Source organism: Nannospalax galili, unplaced genomic scaffold, assembly GCF_000622305.1.
Source record: "Nannospalax galili isolate Female #2095 unplaced genomic scaffold, S.galili_v1.0 scaffold580, whole genome shotgun sequence".
Taxonomy (NCBI): Eukaryota; Metazoa; Chordata; class Mammalia; order Rodentia; family Spalacidae; genus Nannospalax; species Nannospalax galili.
The window spans coordinates 614,782-634,360 of NW_008345762.1; the positions used below are offsets into that span (position 1 = coordinate 614,782).

Below are 19,579 nucleotides of genomic sequence, written 5' to 3' on the forward strand. Positions count from 1 at the left end.
CTATTTGATCATTAAAAAAAATTATTTTTATGTGTATGAGTGTTTTGCCTCCATGTATGTTAAGTGCAATGCCTGTGGAGGCCAGAAGAGGGCACTGGATCCCCTGAAACTGGAATTATGGACAGTTGTCAGCCACCATGTATATACTGGGAACAGAACCCAGGTCCTAAAGAGCAGCCAGTGCTCTTAGCTGGCTCTTAGCCCCCTTACCTCAATCATTTTAAGAGTCAAAATGATACTCGATTTTGAAATTAAACTTGCTGTTTGAGGTCTCAGAGTTAGCCCAACCTGGCCTAAACTCATGATTCTCCTGCTTGACACTCTTAAGTGCTGGGATTATGGGGCATGTGCTGCCAAATCTAGCAGTTATTCTTTGAGATGTAACAAAGCCAAAGAAAATATGGACCGTGAGAGCAGCTAAATGCCTAATGGAGCATCCCAAGCCTCTGGTACTGCTCCAACATCAAGAGGTTTGCTAGTGAATCCAAGCATGATAGAATCACATTAGAAACAAGGACAAGAAATTACAAATGCAAGCACACATCTTCAAGTATACAATTTGTTTATTTACAATACCCTATAAAAATGTAAATTTAGAAACCTTTATTTTTATTAATTAGAACTGAACAGAAAGATAAAGCACAGTAAGGAAGAAATCAAGTGTTCACTTGGTCAGGTGTGAAGGGAGGGGAGGAAGGCGCAGTGGACAGTCAGCAGTTGGTGGAGGGAAGGTAGGGACTGCCACAGGTGCGCAGCTGGTGGAGCCTGAAGCTGCAGAGTGAGAAGTGGAGGTGAGAACAGGGACAGCTGGTCGTAATGGAGGGCTTCACTGTTGTACAATACATGGATGTGCAAAATGTTTATTCTCTTTAAATATCAGCCTGTCCCCCCTGACTACATTCAAAAGGTGAGAACAGCAGACATGATCAGGATGGTAAATAAAATTAATTCAATTTCGTTTTTCAGGACTGTAATCATGAGGGATTAAAGCCCCTTATTCTGGTTGATTGCCAGAGGGAAGAAAGGTAAATGATTAAGATTGTGGCAGGCTATCCCTGCTAAGATTCAAACCAAGGCCCGTGGCTGCCTGTGGATGAGGCTCAGGTGAGACTCAGCAGCCAGGACAGTTTTGTTGTGGGTGAAGGAGAGGGATGAGTGGGGCGGCCCAAACTCAGTGGCCATGGCTGTATTTGGAGGTTTCTATCAGGACAGTGGCAAGCAGCAGCAGCATGGCTTACAGACGTCAGGTCAGGAAGACGGTGTGAGTATGCAACAGGCGACACTGCAGAAGCAGGCTGGAAGTAAGGGTCATCTTGGGTACTCCTGAATGCACCTGAGCGGACAGGCTCAAGTGCGCTGTAGTAGCAGGAAGAAAGAAGGCTTAACCGTGTGTGCTGTTTCCATTAAGGTTGACAGGAACAAAGGAAATACAGATGGGAGGAAAAGACTTCTCAGCCTAGAGCTGGGCGTCAGCCAATTAAGAATTTTGATTTCATTTAATATGCTGTATACCCTGTATTTATATATTAAAAAGTAGAACCCACCAAATTAATTCCAAGATGGAACAGAAACAGACTAAAAATGTATCAGCTGATTTGTATTTAGAGGTATATGTCAACTAAATAGTTTTCAATCTAAAACTCATTCTTTAAAGACCCTCTGGAGACCACATAAATGTGTAGGGATGTGTGTATATTTACCTATATCTCAATTTCTACTAATTTTGGGTCTCCTATAGTCATATTAATAAGGGATGATGAAGAGACTTCAGTAGGGTAAGGGCAGGACTCCTTTGGCAGGCTACAACCTAGGGGAACTATAGCAGTGGCAATGGGATAAGGGAGATGTTATACTTGTGTGTCTAGGGCAAAGGAAATGCAAAACTGAGAAGAACTGAGTGAAAGGACATGCAGAAGTGGAACACAGAAGGTAAAGACCAGCAGAAGCATCACCAGCCAGATTTCAGAGCAGTGGGGAGACACCTGGCATTTAGAGACAACCCTGTAAACAGGAATTCATCCCACAAGGCTTTGCTTTGGGGCATAAGCTACCTTCCCTCCCTCATTAACAATACCCCATAGGTGCTGGCAGCAGTGCAGGTGGCAGCCAAGAGGACACTGGAGATCACTGGAGATCTTTTATCGTATCCCCTGAACCAGCCTGAGGGTACAAAGAAAAAGGACACTTGTTTGTACAAATAACTTAAAACAGTCAATCTTTGCATTCAAATTACATCTTTACAAATTCTCCTAATCAAACTGGTAAAAGAAAGGAGCCAGGAGCTCCTCCCAAGCCCATGTGACCCCTGAGGAACACATCCTCAAATGACCTTAAGTGTAAAAATAAATTGATTTATTTGGGCCAACTGTATGGTCTTAAACAACCAAAAGGAAAGTATAACCAAAGATTAAAGTATGAGTCTGTTTCTAATAAGACAATGCTACTCAGATGTAAGACTTCAAATCTTCAGAAAGTGCTTCTCAGATGTAAGACTTCAAATTTTGGTCTCTAATACTGTAGTGCCCACCTATAGCTAAGGGATACAACCAGGTATTCTTCTAAAATGATGGATAAATTTGTTTTCTCCCTCTATCTAGAAGAGGAACTGACATTGATTCTAACCACTCCAACAGCTATCAAAATACCTGAAAACGAGTCCTGAATTCATCACTCTAGAGTCCAGCCTTGGAAAACAAAAGAAAAATGAGGAGGAACCCAATACAGGGATGCTTTCGGAAGCCCTTGTCAAGAAATTCCAATGGACTCTCATATGATGAAAGAGTACATGAAGTTATCAGAAAAAAGTGATGGGGAGATATGGGGGAGTTGGAGAGGAGGGAGTGGGCACTAATATATCAAAACACCTTATATGCATGTATGAAATTCTAAATAAATTATTTAAAAAAAAAAAAAAAGAATTCTAGTCAAATGTGCTACATGTGTTCTCTTAGCAGCTGTCCCCTCCAGGAGCTCCTGTTAAACCCAGCATAGTGCTTTGTTTCAGCACATACACACATTCAACACGTCTCAACCTTCTTCCAGGCCAGCTTTGTACCTCTGCCCTCTGTAACTTCTAAAATACCAATGTAGGGAAACATGTTTAAAACTTACTGTAGTTTTGTCTCCAGCAAGTTCAGTTTTTGCCGGTCAACATAGCGAGAAAAAAGGGACACTAGATTTGTGGGTATAGAGATTGGCTTGGCCAGGGCTGCTTGAGGGATCCGGAGAAGTTCTCTGGTTGCCATGAACATCACCTCTGTCCTGGTAGGAAAAACCCCAAAACAATATGAGGATAGGAAGGGAGAAAATAGAGTAAACATTTCTTAAAAGATTTTTTTTTGGTCTTTTTGAGACAGGGTCTCCCTGTAGCCCCAGCTATATAGACCAGGCTGGCCTCAAACTCACAAGAGACCCACCTGCCTCTGCCTCCCAAGTGCTAGGACTAAAGGCATGTGTCACCACGCCCAGCTCCCTAAAATAATTTTAAAAAGAGATAATACTGACCACTGGTTATTTTGCGTTGATTCTGTCGTAGGGTCTGAACTCTGCAGGTCTTCTCCACGGCTCAGGAGGATAAGGAGCAGTGACAAGCCAAACTACAAGAAGAACCAGATGGAATCAAATTCAACTATGCATGGAACTTCCTGCAACTCAGGTGTTGGGACCCTGACACTGGATGGGAACGGCTTGAAACCGTATGGCCTTATGGGAAGCCAGGTGGAGGTTGGGCAAGCCTGAGCCCAGAGCTGTGGCTTTCTGTAATTTTACTTCTGGTATAGCAGAGACTAAGCACAGAAAGGTACAGAGTCCAGATTCCTCTCTGCCCCACTGTGAGGTGAAAAGACCTTTTCCCTGCCATGGATAATCTGTGATTTGGCCTTCTACTTATAAGAACTAAAACGGATTAAAAAGTTCATGGAAATTAAGAAAAAAAAAATTTAAAGTAAGGTTGTTTAGTAAAGAAAAAAGATATTATTTTTGGTCTTTTTGAGACAGGGTCTCCCTGTAGCCCCAGCTGGCCTGGAACTCACTATGAAGACCAGGCTGGCCTTGAATTTAGAGATCTGCCTGCCTCTGCCTTCCAAGTGTTGGGATTAAAGGCGTGTACCACTATGCCTGGCAGATATCAAGAATCATACAGCATGCAGCATGCAAAAGGCCCTGGGTTTGATCCTCATCATCATATAAATCAGGTGCTGCTGATGAGGTATGCCTGTAATCCCAGGACTCCTGAGGCAGAAGTTCAAGGTCATCCTTGGCTATACAAGGAGTTAGGGGCCAGTCAAAGATACACAAACTGCCTCAAAATGAAACAAACGAAAGCAAAAATAGAAAACTTAAGAGAAATACATATAGGGGAAACAAAATTTCTTTAAAAAGCATCTTCCTGGGCTGGGGAGCGGGCTTAGCTGGTAAAGTGCTGGTTGTGCAAGAGTTAAGGACCTGAGCCTAGAGCCCCAGGAATCGAGCTAAAAGCTGGCTGTGGTGGCATGCACCTGCAACCCCAGCGCTAGAAGCTGAGAATGGTGGATGGGGAATGGAGACAGGCAAATAGATCCCTGATGTACACTGGCCACCTAGTGAGCTTCAGCTCTGGTGAGAGAACTTGTTTAAAGGTAAGAGGCTGGAGAGATGGTCACTATGTAGACCAAGCAGACCTCAGCAGCACTGGCTGCTCTTGCAAAGGACTGAGCACCCACATGGCAGCTAACAACTGTCCATCACTTCAGTTCCAGGGGATCTAATGCCCTCTTCTGGCCTCCATGGGCACTATATGATATGGGTGTACCTGTACACATGCAGGCAAAACATTCATCATACACATAAAATAAAAACAACAACAAAGCTCAAAACCCCAAAACTAAAGGTGAAAAGTGATCAAGGAAAGACACCCAAAGTCAACCTTGGTCTGCACACAAGCACAAGCACCCACATACACACCAACACTAACAAGTACATATACCGAACACACTCATAGGAGTATGCTATCTGAAATAGCTTATAAAGGATGTTAATAGAAGTCTAAAAAATTCAGCAACATGTACTCTGAAGGGGCATTAAATGAAAATACAAACAGCACTAGGTTAAATGTAGGAGTCATATCTATAATAAATGGATCACAAAGGATGCTGGCAATATTTTGGAATTCCATCCTACCTCCTGAGTTTACATTACAGAGGGTAACTTCCCCATTCCATAACATTTCTCTTCATGTCATTTACAGGGAAAAAATTCACTAGGCTACATATTTTGTATGTATGACTTCCCAATTTTCTACTGCTGCTACCAAATAACAGGAAGGCCTACCACCTGTATCCTGAGGCACTGTTACTTTCCTGCCTCAGATGTCCTGTTTTGAGTCATTCTTAGCAGGTCAAGGGGAAAAGTCTTGTGACTTCTTCACCTCTATTGTACAGAGTGGCCCTAAATGAGTGCCTAATACATGTCAGGCATCATCTAAATATCAGGACAAGTGTGTTTTCGAAGACAATCTCACTCTTACATCACAGATTGGCAAACTGACTGAGCAAACGATAGCTAGGATCACAGAGCTAAGAAATAGCAGGAGGCACTGAAACCTGGTCTATCAGGACACACATGTTCTTCTCTCCTTATTTTGCTTCCTTTATGAGTCTTTGGATCTTTATTCTATTTAATTAATTTATTTTGGAGATAGGGTCTCCCTATGTTATCCTGGCCAGCCATGAACTCAGATCTGCCTTGCTTCCATCTCCCTAGTGTCAGGATTAAAGGCGTGTACTACCATGCCTGGCCCTAGTCTCTGGATCTTTAACCTGACAACTGAAGGCTGTAGGGAGCCTTCCCTGCAGTCAGGTGTGCCCACATGACTAGGTGTGCCCACGTGACTAAGTGATTAAGTGGAAGTTGGTTAGAACTCCTGGAAAGGGTCCTGATAGGACAGGTAGTGAATCCACACCTTTCTCTTTTATACCCACACCTTGTCTTCATGTCAGGTTTAGTCTTCCATAATCATCTAGCACCATGAATGATCATGAATGTGCAAAGCTACAACTAAGGGTGACAGACAAGAAAAACGTTAAGACTGGATCCTTGATGCCCCTGGAGCCAGCATACTACATTTATATTTCAGACAAAATTCATAAAACCCTATTTTCTCAAAGCCATTGTTTATCCTAGCTTTATATAATTCCTGAGTGGAAGAAAGCTTTCTTATGCAAGCTACCACAGCTACAGTGGCCATTATTTTTTTATTTTAATTCATTATTTTGAGACAGGGTCTTACTATGCAGCCCTGGCTGGCCTGGAACTCACTATGCAGACCAAGCAGACCTCAAACTGCAATCTGCCTATCTCTGCCTCCCAAGGGCTGAGATTAAAGGTGTGCACCACGAATCCTGGCCCATTGTTTTCTGTGTCAATTTAGATGCCTCATGGTTTAGGGACACAACAGGACAAGACCACCTTGTTCTGCAGCACAGCAGTGAGGGGAGGGCTGGAGGGCGCTGGTGCAGCTGCACTCTGAGGTAGGTTCATTAGCTGCCGCAGAAGGCTGGTGACAGTCACTGATGGAAGATGATAGAGGAGGAGAGAGAAGGGACTCAGCAAGCATGGCAGCACCTACAAAACACGAATATGAACATTGCATCCTGTCAGCTCTTCCCTTCACTTACATGGATGGCAGGACATTCAGTTGTAATGGAGAGGCAGGATAAATGCTTGGCTCTGTTGGCTTTTAGGTTGAGCTGCTGGCCTAGCAATCACTAGAAATATTTGATACATTAAAAAAAATTGCTTTTATTTGTATGAGTGTTTTCTTGCATGTACCTGTGCACGCAATGCCCGTAGAGGCAACAAGAGGGTGTCAGATTATTAAGAACTGGAGTCATGCATGGTTATCAGCCACCACACTGGTGCTGGGATCCAAACCAGGGTCCTCTGCAAGAGCAGCCAGTACTCTTAACTCCAGTACTCTTAACTGGAGCCACCTCTCCAGCCCAATGGATACATTCTTACTATCATTATGAGCTTTATTAAAGCTATTTCAGTCTACTGTTTTATTTTCTTTCTGATGTTAGTGACATGATCTATTACTACTTAATTTAAACACACACACACACAACACACACACACACACACAGACAATTCCATAAATGCGTATTTCAGGCTAGCCTCAAACTTGTAGCAATTCTCATGCCGTAGCTTCTTAGCATGGGGCATACAGGGGTGAGTTACAGGCTCAGCTTTTGTCTGTATTTACCAGTTTTCTCCACTAGTAGGTAAGCTCCACGAAGGCCTACATTTTTGCATTCTGAGCTTTATTTCTAGGATGTAAAATGCTGTCTGGTAGGTTCACTCTACCACGTGAATAAACATTCCTAAACGTGCTTCCCTTGTTGAGTTCCATGAGTTTATGAGTTACAAGATGCCTGCTGTCTCACTCCTTGCTTGTAATGTAGTCTGAATAGGTCTAACTTTTTATTCTGGCCTTCCATTTTCTAGAATAAACCTCAAGTCTTTAAAATTTTCCTCCAAGCCGTTTTTCATTCTTGGAATCTCTTCTAGTTGAACTGGCTTCCACCAGCTGCTTTTTTCTAATGGTAAGACCTAAACTATGTTCATTCACAGATCTTAGATCTCAAAGGTCCACAGGACTCCAGCTTTCACATTTTGAGGTACATGGCCATGTTTACTACACATGAATTACCCAGTCGGTGGTCAACTACCACAGGTGCACTCACATCTTATTCGGAATTTTACACTGCCTAACATGAATTCTCTGTCCTGCCTTTATCAATTTGTTTTGAACTTGAAAAAAAACTTTTCAAAATTTTGCTTATCTTTGAAGTGCCATTTCGAGGATGAGCAGAGAACTTTTAATAAAGAATTGACTTGTAAAGTTAATATTACTATTTCCAATCTTAGCCTAGTTTAAATCATGAGAAAACTTTTAAAACCGCTGGTCTGACTCCCATGGGACACAATTCAGCCAAGCCTAACACTAATGTTAAATTACTGACAACAGAAGAATGAAGGATATTTTATATCCAGGAAAGTAACCAAGATGAGAAACTTTCAAACTTCAGCAAACTATGAGCAGAGATACCCCCCACATGGTGGATACCTCATCTTGTGCATCCTTCTTGATAAGGAAAGGGAGGTTCCTGGCAGTTGTCATGAGAATATCAGCTGCTTGCTCTGTGGAGAGGAAAGGGAGAATGCGGGCAACCATTCTCTTCCCTTTTCTGATACACATGATCTGTATAAAGTGGTCATCGCTTGGCCTGCAAGGAGAAAAATGCCAACTAATGTCAAGGGCAATGCAGAAAACCTATAAGCTTTTCTTTCAGATAAATGACTATGTAGCATTCATCTCTACCAGTAGTACCAAACAGGGAGAATTATTTCTTCAATTCTAACCAAATAATAAAAAGCTAAGTTTCACAAATGTAGAAAGTCATCATTTCACATACTATATGTTATAAATGTTATCAAACTACATGCATGATTTCTACTAGCAATTTTTTTTTTTTGGTCTTTTTGAGAAAGGATCTCTCTGTAGCCCCAGCTGGTCTGGAACTCACTATGTAGACCAGAGCGGTCTCAAACTCACAGAGATCCACCTGCCTCTGCCTCCCAAGTGCTGGGATTAAAGGCATGCGCCACCATACCTGGCTTCTATTAGTAATTTTTAAGTAACTAAACATCACATGGTCAGGCACAGTATCTGAAAAAAACACAGAAGTAAAAAAATAAAATGTCTCAGGGTTAATTTATAAGTATTAACAGTTTCAAGAATCTTTTTGCTATGTCTTATTTTTTTCTTTCATTAAAAAAAAATGGAACCATGAATTTTTAAAATTTTCCTTTTTGAGACAGGGTCTCATGCAGACCAGGCTGGTTTTGAAATATGTAGCTGAGGATGACCTTCAACTTCTGATCCTCCTGCTTCCACCTCCCAAGTGCTGGGATTAGAGGGATATACCACCCCACCCAGTTTATGTGATGATGCATATCAAATCTATGTTAGTAATCATGTGTCAAGCAAGAAAGTACTAGTGGAGCTACATCCCCAGCCCCAGGGGCACACAGAATAGAATGTATACAGTTTGGTAACTTGACATTTTTCACTTAACTTTTTTACAGAGTGGGAGAAGAAATTCAGGCCTTATGCATGCTAAGCAATCAGTTAACTTCTAAAAATAATTTCCCATGTCAATAAATGTACTTCAACCATATACATTTTAATGGCTAGTGTGTCCTAAGCTGCTTGTTTCCTCTGAGGGGCGGGGCCTGCTGCAGAGAATTGACTGTGGAGCCTTAGCTGTGGAGGGAGGGGCTTTTCTGAGCCATCTTGGACAGAAGATTCCTTGGATCAAATGGCCTGGCATTTACTGACCTGGGGTGAGATTGTGGGCCCATGAGGCATGGGCAAAAGCTAACGGTGACTATGGGCGGGCTGTGGAAGCGATCTGGAATGGCAGGCTCTGAGCCACAGCGTAGAGCTGGGCCCTGGGTGTTTGTGAGTCACTTCCCTTCCTCCCCCCAATGGTATAAACTATAATAAATTCACATAAAGATATGTTATATGGTTTGTCTGATAGCGCCTGGAGCAAGAGACCCTGAAGAGACTGAGGGCAGGTCAGAGTGGGAAGGAGAAAATTTAGTGGGACAGCTTTGTAACATGCCTATCTATGGACAAGCCATACCTATCAGACCAGTTCTCTGTCAGCTCAATCCTATGAAAGATATGTTAAAAATAAGTTATTTCTTATGTTTGTGTAAATTCTGGCTTAGGAGAATCAACAACTCTCGACTAAGAAAAGGGAAAGAACATTGTTAGGACATGTAGAGTGATGCTGAGGTCACAAGTTAACTTGAGGGAAGTCAATTATCTGGGATTTACAGAACACTTAGCACTATCAGGTTGTGTTTTGGATGAGTGGAAGGGAAATGGTACAGAAAAAAAATGGTAAAAGGCCGGGCACAGTGGTACACACCTTTAAATACAGCACTTGGGAGGCAGAGGCAGGTGGCTCTCTGTGAGTTAGAGACCAGCCTGGTCTATACAAGCTAATCAGGGTTATACAGAGCGAGATCCTGTCTAACAACAACAACAACAGCAACAGCAACAACAACAGCAGCAGCAGCAGCAGCAGCAACAACAACAACAAATCATCAACAACAAAACCAGTTAAAATTCTTGCTGGAAGATGGACTGGTGTCCCTATATACACTCTATGGAAATCCCAAAGAAGAAAAAATGTTGAATGTCTTCATCTTATAAGGAAAGTAAATAAAGGTTACAAGGTTGAACATGCTAGTAATCATGAACCAGATATAACATGTTGCTTCAAAACAAAAGTCCGAGAATGTATCTCTAGCACCTAGCACTGTCTCTAGCACAGACTAAGGGCTGAATAAATGAATTTAGGACAAATGACTGGAAAGAATTATGAAATGCCTTTTATGAAGTGGCACTTGAGTTTGAAAATAGAGATTCGGAGCTTACAGTCATGATAGGACGGAGCATTCCCAGATCACAAGTATGCAGAGCTCAGGATGGCAGTGTAAGGAGCCTAGTCAGTCCCCCATTCCCTCAAGTGCACGATGCTTACCTTTCCTGCCCAGGGAGTTTGCCCCTCAGGTTGTCATACATGCTACAGATTTTGTGCTTTCTTTCATCCATCAGGGCGGGCCGCTCTTCTTCCAGGCTCAGAAGATAGCGCCTTTCATAATCCTCCACATCAAGAAGTAAACTATAGGTCTAAGGAAGAGACAGAACAGGCCACAGCATGCTAGGTCAGGAGTAGGCCTAGAGTAGTAGATAAACACTTCATAGTTTAAGACTACCCAGTAAAGATAAGCTCAAACAAAACTTTAAAAACAAAACAAAAAACAGGTACTCTTCAAAATGCAGGAAACCATGGGGAAATAACAATCCTTCAAACATCATTCTTTGTCCCTCTCTGACCCCTAACCTAGTACTATACGTTAGATATTAATTATGCTTTGCAAATTTTCCAACAGCAGCATTAGACTACAACAGTGTTTTGGTAAGTGTGTGCACATGTGTGCTTATGTGTGCAGAGGTCAGAGGTTGACTGTCAATTGTTTTCCTCAATCATTCTCCAACCTTCTATTGAGGCAGTGTCTCTCACCTCAACTTGCCAATTTGGCTCAACTGGCCAGCCAGTCTGCTCCAGGGATCGTGTGTCTTTCCCGAGCACTGGGATTATGGGTGGGCTGCCATACCTGCCTGGCATTTAAGCAGGTGCTGACGATCAAAATTCTGGTACTCACGCTTCTGTAACAAACTATTTTATTATATTCCCCAGCCCTGGTTTTTGTTAGTTTAAAAAATAAATTTTATTGTTTTTATTTTATGTGCATGAGTATATTGCCTATATGCATGTAAATGCACTTGTGTCCTGCAATGCCCACAGAGGTCAGAAGAGGGCATTGGATTCCCCTGAACTGCAGTTATGAATAGTTGTTAGCTGCCATGTGGATGCTGGGAATTGAACATGGTGTTCTTAACTGCTGAGCCATCTCTCCAGCCCCACTGTTATTTTTTTAAAAATTGTTTTGTTACTGTTTTTGAGACAGAGTCTGACTTTGTAGCCCTGGCTTGCCTCATACTGACAGAGATCCATCTGCCTTTGCCTCCTGAGTGCTGGCATTAAAGGCACGAGCCACTACACCTGGGTGATAATTTTTTCTTTATCTGATAAACATTTACTTTACTACTGGTATTGGACAGTACTCTAAGCACTTCACTGGCATTCAACTCATGGAAAACTCAACAAAACCCAAAGACAAAACTACTAAAACCAGTTCTGTGAAGAAACTGAGGACAGCACACAAAGGTTAAATAACTCAGCCCCAGATTACAGACTTGGAAAAGAGATGATATACAGCCTGGAGGGTCTGTGCTCTCCACTACTACACTATATGGTCTTGCAACATGGTATATATATTTTACAGACCAATAGTCCAAGTGTAATCTCTGGAACCCATGTGGAAAGGGGAGAATTGACTCCTTCCTTCGAGCTATCTTCTGACCTCTACATGTGTGCATGTACACACTCAACACACATGGTAAGTTTATGTTTAAAAAAAGGGGACCTACTCAAAGATAATCAGCTATTAATTGAACAACTATGAAGAAAAGCCCCAGGACTTTCAACTCTTAATTGTAGTGTTCTTTCACAATGATTTCTAGAGTGTTCTGATAAGCAACAGGCACTTAGTATGAGTAGATTCTGAATAAAAATCAAAGAACACAGGTCAGAGAGGTGACTCAGGTGAAGGTGTCTGCCATCAAGCCTAACAACCTGAGTTTGACTCCTAACATGGTGGAAGAAACCCACTCCTACAAGTTGTCATCTGACCTCCACACACACACCATGGCATGCATACCCTTCCCAGATATATAAAATACTAAAAAAAAAAAAAAAATCAACACTAATTCACTGCTCACTCTTCTACTTCTTGGGCAAACATGTATTTGATAGTTCCTTATCTGAGATCACAGTCACAATTCTAAAACTTACTTTCTCAATTATGACAAGAGTTTTTCTTCTCTTGTCCCGAACTTGTTTTTCTTTTGTTTCCTAAAAGAAGACAAGACTATTTAGTACAAATTCTTTACCTCTACTAAGAACAATTTACCAGGTACGCATCTGCAGATACACTGGTGAAAAGACTTGAGAATCCTGACTCCTTAAAACTAACACTCTAAAATAACACCAATATAAAACAAAGGTCATAGATTCAATCAACTTACACACAAATTATACTAAACTAACATAGGTAATAGGAAAATCTGAAAACAAGGAAATATTGTTTTAAATAATAAACTGGAGTAAGCTGATACTGCCTGGAGCCACAGGTACCAGGTCTAAAGATTCCTGCTCAGGCCTTGACTGGCTGCCTTAAAATGAAGGCAATAGGGTCAGCGAAATGGTTCAGTGTAAAAAGTACTCACTACAAGGGCCTTACAACTTGATTTTGATTCCTTGAGCCATAATCTCCACATGTGCACTGTGGCATGTATGCTCACACACAAATAGGAAATAGGGGGCTGGAGAGATGGTTCAGCGGTTAAGAACACTGGTTGTTCTTGTAGAAGACCTGGGTTCGAATCCTAGCACCCACATGGCAGCTAGCAACTGTCTGTAACTCTGGTTCCAGGGGATCCAACAGCCTCTTCGGTCCTCCGCGGGCACTGCACAACATGGGTGCACTTACCTACATGCAGGCAATACACGCATACACATAAAATAAAAAATAAAAAAAAATTAAAAAATAAATGAAGGCATTACATATTAACATGTGTGCAAAAAACCAGACAGCCATGGCACACTAGGGCAGAAGCTCCAGGAAGATTACAGACAACTCTACCATGTCTCAGCTCACTACAGTGACCCCAAGGGAACTGGTGATGCCCCACAAGTTCAAAGTACACAATTCTGCTGAGACTTACATCATCCTCACTCCGAGATGTCACAACAGCATCGATCATTTTCCGAGGATTATTCACACTAGAGACAGTAAGCTTCCCCAAAGAGCCTTCGAACTGCACTACAAGGACAAACAAACAAACACCCTCCAATAAAATACTGAGGAATGCAGCAGGCAGCATTCAGAGAGCTGGACTTCAGCTCTTTTCATGTTTAAATAATTACTACAAAAATTATGCATTACTTAACACAGTTCCTACTTTTTCTTTTATTTACTACTAATAATCTTTAAAGGTAGATCTCCTTATCTCAGGCTGGCTCTAACTCATAGTCCTTCTGCCTCATCTCCTGGCTATTCAGTTTACAGGTGTGAACCATCACACCCAGACAAAACACAGTAAATATTTACCACCATGCAGACTTTTCTTTTTTTGAGATAGGGTCTCACTATGTAGCCCTGGCTGGGCCTGGAACTCACTAGACCAGTCTGGCCTTGAACTCACAGAGATCTGCCTGCCTCTACCTTCCAAGGGCTGGGATTAAAAATGTGCACCACTGCCAGGTGTGGTGCAGCACAACTTTAGTCCCCGCACTCCTTGAATTCATAAAAATAAAGTCGTTAGTATTAAAGTCTTAATTATAAAGATAAGTGTAAAGAGTTCTGGAGAGACAGAGGCAGACAGATTTCTGTGAGTTCAAGGACAGCCTGGTCTACATAGTGAGTTTCAGGACAGCTGGGGCTACAGGGAGACCCTGCCTCAAAAAGACCAAAAAAAAAAAAAAAAAAATTGTATGTACCACCACACCTGGCCCATCACCATCCAGATTTAATGAAAAACAATTTAGGCAAATTTACTTGACTTTTAAAAAGTGCTATTAAAGTAATACAGCCAGTCGTGGTGGCACAAGGCTATATTTCCCAGCACTCGAGACTGATTCAGAATTGTGGGTTTGAGGCCAGCCTCGGATATATAGTGCATTCTAAGCCAGTCTGAATGAGATCCTGCCTCAAAAAAAAAACCCAAAAGCAGTACTAGTTACAGTTGAAGGCCTTCTTAAAGATGTATTTTGTAATCTATCATTTCACTTTCTCTTCCTGTTAAAATTATCAAAAGAAAAACTATTTCTCCTTTATCTACTTTAGGAGCACTAAAAATCATATAAGCTTTTAAAAATTTATGGAATCAAAAGGATCTAAGAGTTCACCTGTCGCACCATTTTATCTGTCCAGATATAGCTATCTAAACTTCATCACAACAGTAGCATCTCAAATTTCTCACACTCTGGGCTGAGCCCTTACCAGGCTTATAGGCATGCTCCAGCCTGGCCACCTGAGGGGTGATGAGCTTGGTGCGCTCCTTCTTAGGGCCATCGCCTGGCATGTCTTCAGCAGCTGACAGTTTCTCCAGTTTTTCAAAGTAATTCTACCACAAGAGAAGATGATATCAGTTGCAAAACAAGCACACACTATGACTGTCCTTTACCATTAAGTAATTGTACCAGTGGCAAATAAAACAACCTGAATTCCAGAAATGTACTGATCTTCAACTTTTTTTCAGATTGCTATAAATTTACTTTATTAAAAAATTCTTCTTTGCTGGGCATGGTGGCGCACACCTTTAATCCCAGCACTCGGGAGGCAGAGGCAGGCAGATTGTGTTCAAGGCTAGCCTGGTTTATATAGTGAGTTCCAGGCCAGCTGGGGCTACAGGAAGACCCTGTCTCAAAAAGATAAAACAAAAAGAAACTCTTCTTTGGGATAAAGGTGTATCTCAATGGTAGAGTGTGTGCATAGCATATTCAAGGCCAAGTTCAATGCCCAGCACCACAAATCTCTTGACATAAATGCACACACAAAATCCTCCAAATCCTTTAGCCTTCAAAAATATTAACTGGTCCAATAAAGTGGCTCAGTGGGCAAAGGCACTTGTCAACATGCCTTACAATCCAAATTCAATCTCTGGGACTGACATGGTAGGAGGAGAGAACCAACTTCCTTTGAGTTCAACATATGTGATAGGGCAGTAACCTCCCACACAAAATAAATGGTAAAAAAAAAGTATTTAAAAAATATTAATCAAGCTGGGCATGGTGGTACACATACACACACCTTTAATCACAGCACTCGGGAGACAGAGGCAGGCAGATATCTGGAGTTAGGGGCCCACCTGTTGCACAGAGCAAGTTTCAGGCCAGCTGTGGCTACAGAGACATTGTCTCAAAAACAAAAACCCAAACAACAACATTAATAATGATGTCTTTGAAGTTAGATTGTCAATCTTCTTTTCTTTTTGTGGTGGTGGTACTAGGGATTGAATCCAGGGACGTGCACATTCTAGGCAAGCACTCTACCACTGAGCTACATACTCAGCCCCATACCGTCACTACTTTTAATCGAAAGAACCAGATTATTGATGCCAAAGGAAATGAAAATATCATTCTGAGGTTATAAAGACAGTCTCTAGTATGAAAAAAGGATAGAATCTGCTCAATTTTCACCCATTTGAAGATATTTCAAAAGAAAATTCTCAGCCCCCAGTATTAATTTTACCAGTATTTAAATGAATACCCTTACTAGCATTAAGGTACCAAACTGTTATCCTCAAACTAGTACTGGATACTTACCTGGTAATAAAAATCATCCAGGTAGGGATCAGTGCTCTGCAGTTGCATCATCTGGATTTTAGAGACCCAATCCTTTTCCCGCTGCAGCATGAGATTAGCATATGGATCCTTTCGAAGATGATCTTGGTGACTGGTCCGGTGACTTCCTCTATCTCCAGCACCATTGAGATTCCTATGCTGACTGAAGAGCAAACACAGGCCACATTCATACCAAATGCAGCACAATAGTTATGCCTTTGTGCAATACAGGAATAACACAGGCCTGCTCAAAACATTCCCCTTTGCTTTTGTTAAGGAGTAAAGCAGAACCAAGTCTTAAATGCACCAAAAAGAGCTGTGTAATACACAAGGACATATAACTAAAACCTCAGTACCTTATATGATTTTAAACATGCATGAACTTTTGTATAAGCTCTAACCCTGCATGGCAGGTAATTTCTTTTTTCCATTTAAGGCAATAAACTGAGGCAAGGGGAGGTCAAAGCTATTTACCTAGTGCCGAGTAATATTTGATTACAGGCCATTTAACCCTGAAGTCGGTATCATTTTCCACTGAAAATCTTGAAGAATTTCAAATGCAGATAAAAGATACAGCAAACACTACAATAAATATTTACCCACTATCCAGATTTAATGAAAAAAATTTGGGTAGATTAACTTTGAAAAAGTACTATATTGAAGTAATATGGCCAGCTGTAGTCCACACCTATAAAGATTTATTTAAAAATTAAAAAAAAATTATTTTCCTTTCCTTCCTTCCTTTTCCTTCCTTATTTATTTTTGGTCTTTTTGAGACAGGGTTTCCCTGTAGCCTCAGCTGGCCTGGAACTCGCTATGTAGACTAGGCTGGCCTTGAACTCAAGAGATCTTCCTGTCTCTGCCTCCCAAGTGCTGGGATTAAAGGGGTGCACCACCACAACCGGCTTCTTTATTTTTAAGTGTATGAGTGTTTTGCCTATATGAAAATGTACTTGTGTGTGCAGTATCTACAGAGACCAGAAGAGGGTGTCAGATCCCCTAGAACTGGCTGATGGAACAGCTTTTAGCAGCAATGTGGGTGCTGAGAATCAAACCCAGGTCTTCTATAAGAGCACCCAATGCTCTTAACTACCAAGCTGTCTCTCCAGACCACCACTAAGTTTTAAAAAAAATCTGTGTGTGTGTGCATGCATGTGCACATGCCTGTGTGTGCAGGTGCCTGCAGAGGCCAGAAGAGGGTGCTGGATCCCTTGAAGATGGAGTCACAGGCAGTTTGTGAGTTACCCAACGTGGGTGCTGGGAGATGAACTGTTTCTCTGGAAGAGCAGCAAGTGCTCTTAACTCCAGCCTCGAAGGCCCTCTTGCACCCGTAGAGCTGTTTACAACTTCCTTTTCTCCCCCCTTTTTTCATTATTATTTTTATTTTATGTGTATGAGTGTATTACCTGCATGTATGTGAGTGTACTTGTGTGGTGCAATGCTGCGGAGGTCAGAAGAGGGCATTGGATTCCCCTGGAATTGGAGTTAAGGTTGGTTCATAGCCATCATGTGGGTGTTGGGAATCAAACCCAGGTCCTCTGCAAGAGCAGTCAGTGCTCTCAACCACTGAGCCATCTCTCCAGCCCCTATAGCTTCCTTTTAATAGAACCACCATGCTGCCTTCAGTTTCTGAGTTCTCCCCTACATGTCCATATCTTTATTACTTGTGTATCTGTCTTTCAATATTAAACAGTATCTTTCTGTATGCTTTGAGTAATACATAAGGCATATTCTACTTGCTTCTTCAATCAATATCACATTCTTATTATTCATATCACAAATACACCCTGGCACACACTGAAAAGTGGAACTTCGAGGATGTGGCACATTCGTATTTCTACCTTATTATCTCCTGCTTAGGTCTCTCCTCAACAATCAAGAAGATGCTCCACAGAGATGGCCACAAGGAGCTCTGCATTCAATCCTTACCCAAAATGATAGTCCTGAGGTACTTCAAGCTTTGCTTGTACGATATGTTAAATGACTGTCTCATTTTAATCTTCATTTTCTGAAGTGAGTGGGCTGGGGCGTCTATTCATTTTTAGGAGTCAGCTGAATTTCTTCTATTGAGAATTGACTATTTGGGAATGTTTTTGTTATGCAGTGTTTTAATTCTTTTTTTTTTCTTTTTAAGTCTCTGCCTTCCAGGTGGGAGGGTTATAAGCATGTGCCACTACACCTGGGAAGGCTTAACATTTAATACAATCAAATGTATTAATCTTTCCTTATATAGTTAGTACTTTCTGGGTCTTGTATACAAGTCTATATTGGTCTCTCTTCTCTCCCCTGCCAAAAAAATATTCTAGAACATTTTTGAAAATGAGAAGGAATTATATACACAGAACAAAAACCAAAGAATTTTCAGCTATGTTTAGTTTCCTTAATTTATCTAGGCACATAATTATAGAAAGACTTTATAGACTCATGAAGACAGAAGCTTTGTCTATCCTGCTTTTCTTTAATCTTCAAAAACTCACCACAGTCTTGGCACATAGCTATGTAAATATTTATGTAGTATTTTATATGTAAGTATCAAGAACATTTACATCTGAACAATGGTTAAATAATTTGAGGAAAAAAGGAATGATCATTGGGCTCATATAACACACAAATGTAGGGCTGGCCACTATGTTTTAAGATGATTTTTGGGGGACTAGAGAGATGGCTCAGTGCTTAATAGCACTGACTGCTTTTGCAGAGGACCCAGGTACAGTTCCTAGCACCCACCTGGCAGCTAACAACTGTCCCTAACTCCAGTTTCAGGGAATCTGATACCCTCCTCTGGCCACCATGGGCACTGTACACAGGTGGTGTACTTATATACATACAGGCAAAACACTCATACACATAAAATGCAAATAAAAAAAAAATCTTAAAAAAATTATTTCTGAACTGCAAAGAAAAAAGAAAGGCACTTAAGAGGATGGTTATGAATTTGGTAAGGAATAGAACTGTTGGCTAAAAAAACAGAAACAATCAGAGCTCAATTTTAATTCTGATTTATGACCAACTTAGGGGGCCAAGGGTTCACTGAGAAAAAAAATCTTACCAATTGGGCCAATGAGATGTTACAGTGGATAAAGGTGCCTGCCACCAAACTCTGATAACCTGAGTCCAAACCTTGGGACCCACATGCTGGAAGGAGAGAACTGACTTCCCATATGTTGTTCCCTGACCTCCACATGTACACTATGGCACACATATGCATGATATAAGTAAATGTAACAGAGAAATGTTATTTAAAGTTAGTATACAAGAATTTTGTCTTTTAAGTTAGTGTATCAAAAACATAAAATGAGGGGCTGGAGAGATGGTTCAGCAGTTAAAAATACTGGTTGTTCTTGCAAAAGACCTGGTTCGAATCCCAGCACCCACATGGCAGCTAACAACTGTCTGTAACTCCAGTTCCAGGGAATCTGATAGCCTCTTCTGACCTCTGTGGGCACTGCATGGCAGAGGTGCACTTACCTACATGCAGGCAATACATGCAT

The 19,579-nt window shown here is 41.4% G+C and overlaps 1 protein-coding gene across 1 annotated transcript in view; it reads right to left on the minus strand.

Moving 5' to 3' along the window:
- Positions 1-545: 545 nt before the first annotated feature.
- Positions 546-19,579, minus strand: part of Patl1 (PAT1 homolog 1, processing body mRNA decay factor) — a 37,910-nt gene continuing 18,876 nt past the window's right edge. The window contains exons 10-19 of the mRNA XM_008842008.3: positions 16,071-16,251; positions 14,746-14,869; positions 13,469-13,566; positions 12,537-12,596; positions 10,599-10,747; positions 8,105-8,264; positions 6,445-6,600; positions 3,505-3,596; positions 3,112-3,261; positions 546-2,160 (exon numbers count right to left, since the gene is read on the minus strand). Coding sequence (XP_008840230.1) covers positions 2,139-2,160; positions 3,112-3,261; positions 3,505-3,596; positions 6,445-6,600; positions 8,105-8,264; positions 10,599-10,747; positions 12,537-12,596; positions 13,469-13,566; positions 14,746-14,869; positions 16,071-16,251 — 1,192 coding nt within the window. The 3' untranslated portion in view covers positions 546-2,138. The remainder of the gene's footprint in view (positions 2,161-3,111; positions 3,262-3,504; positions 3,597-6,444; positions 6,601-8,104; positions 8,265-10,598; positions 10,748-12,536; positions 12,597-13,468; positions 13,567-14,745; positions 14,870-16,070; positions 16,252-19,579) is intronic.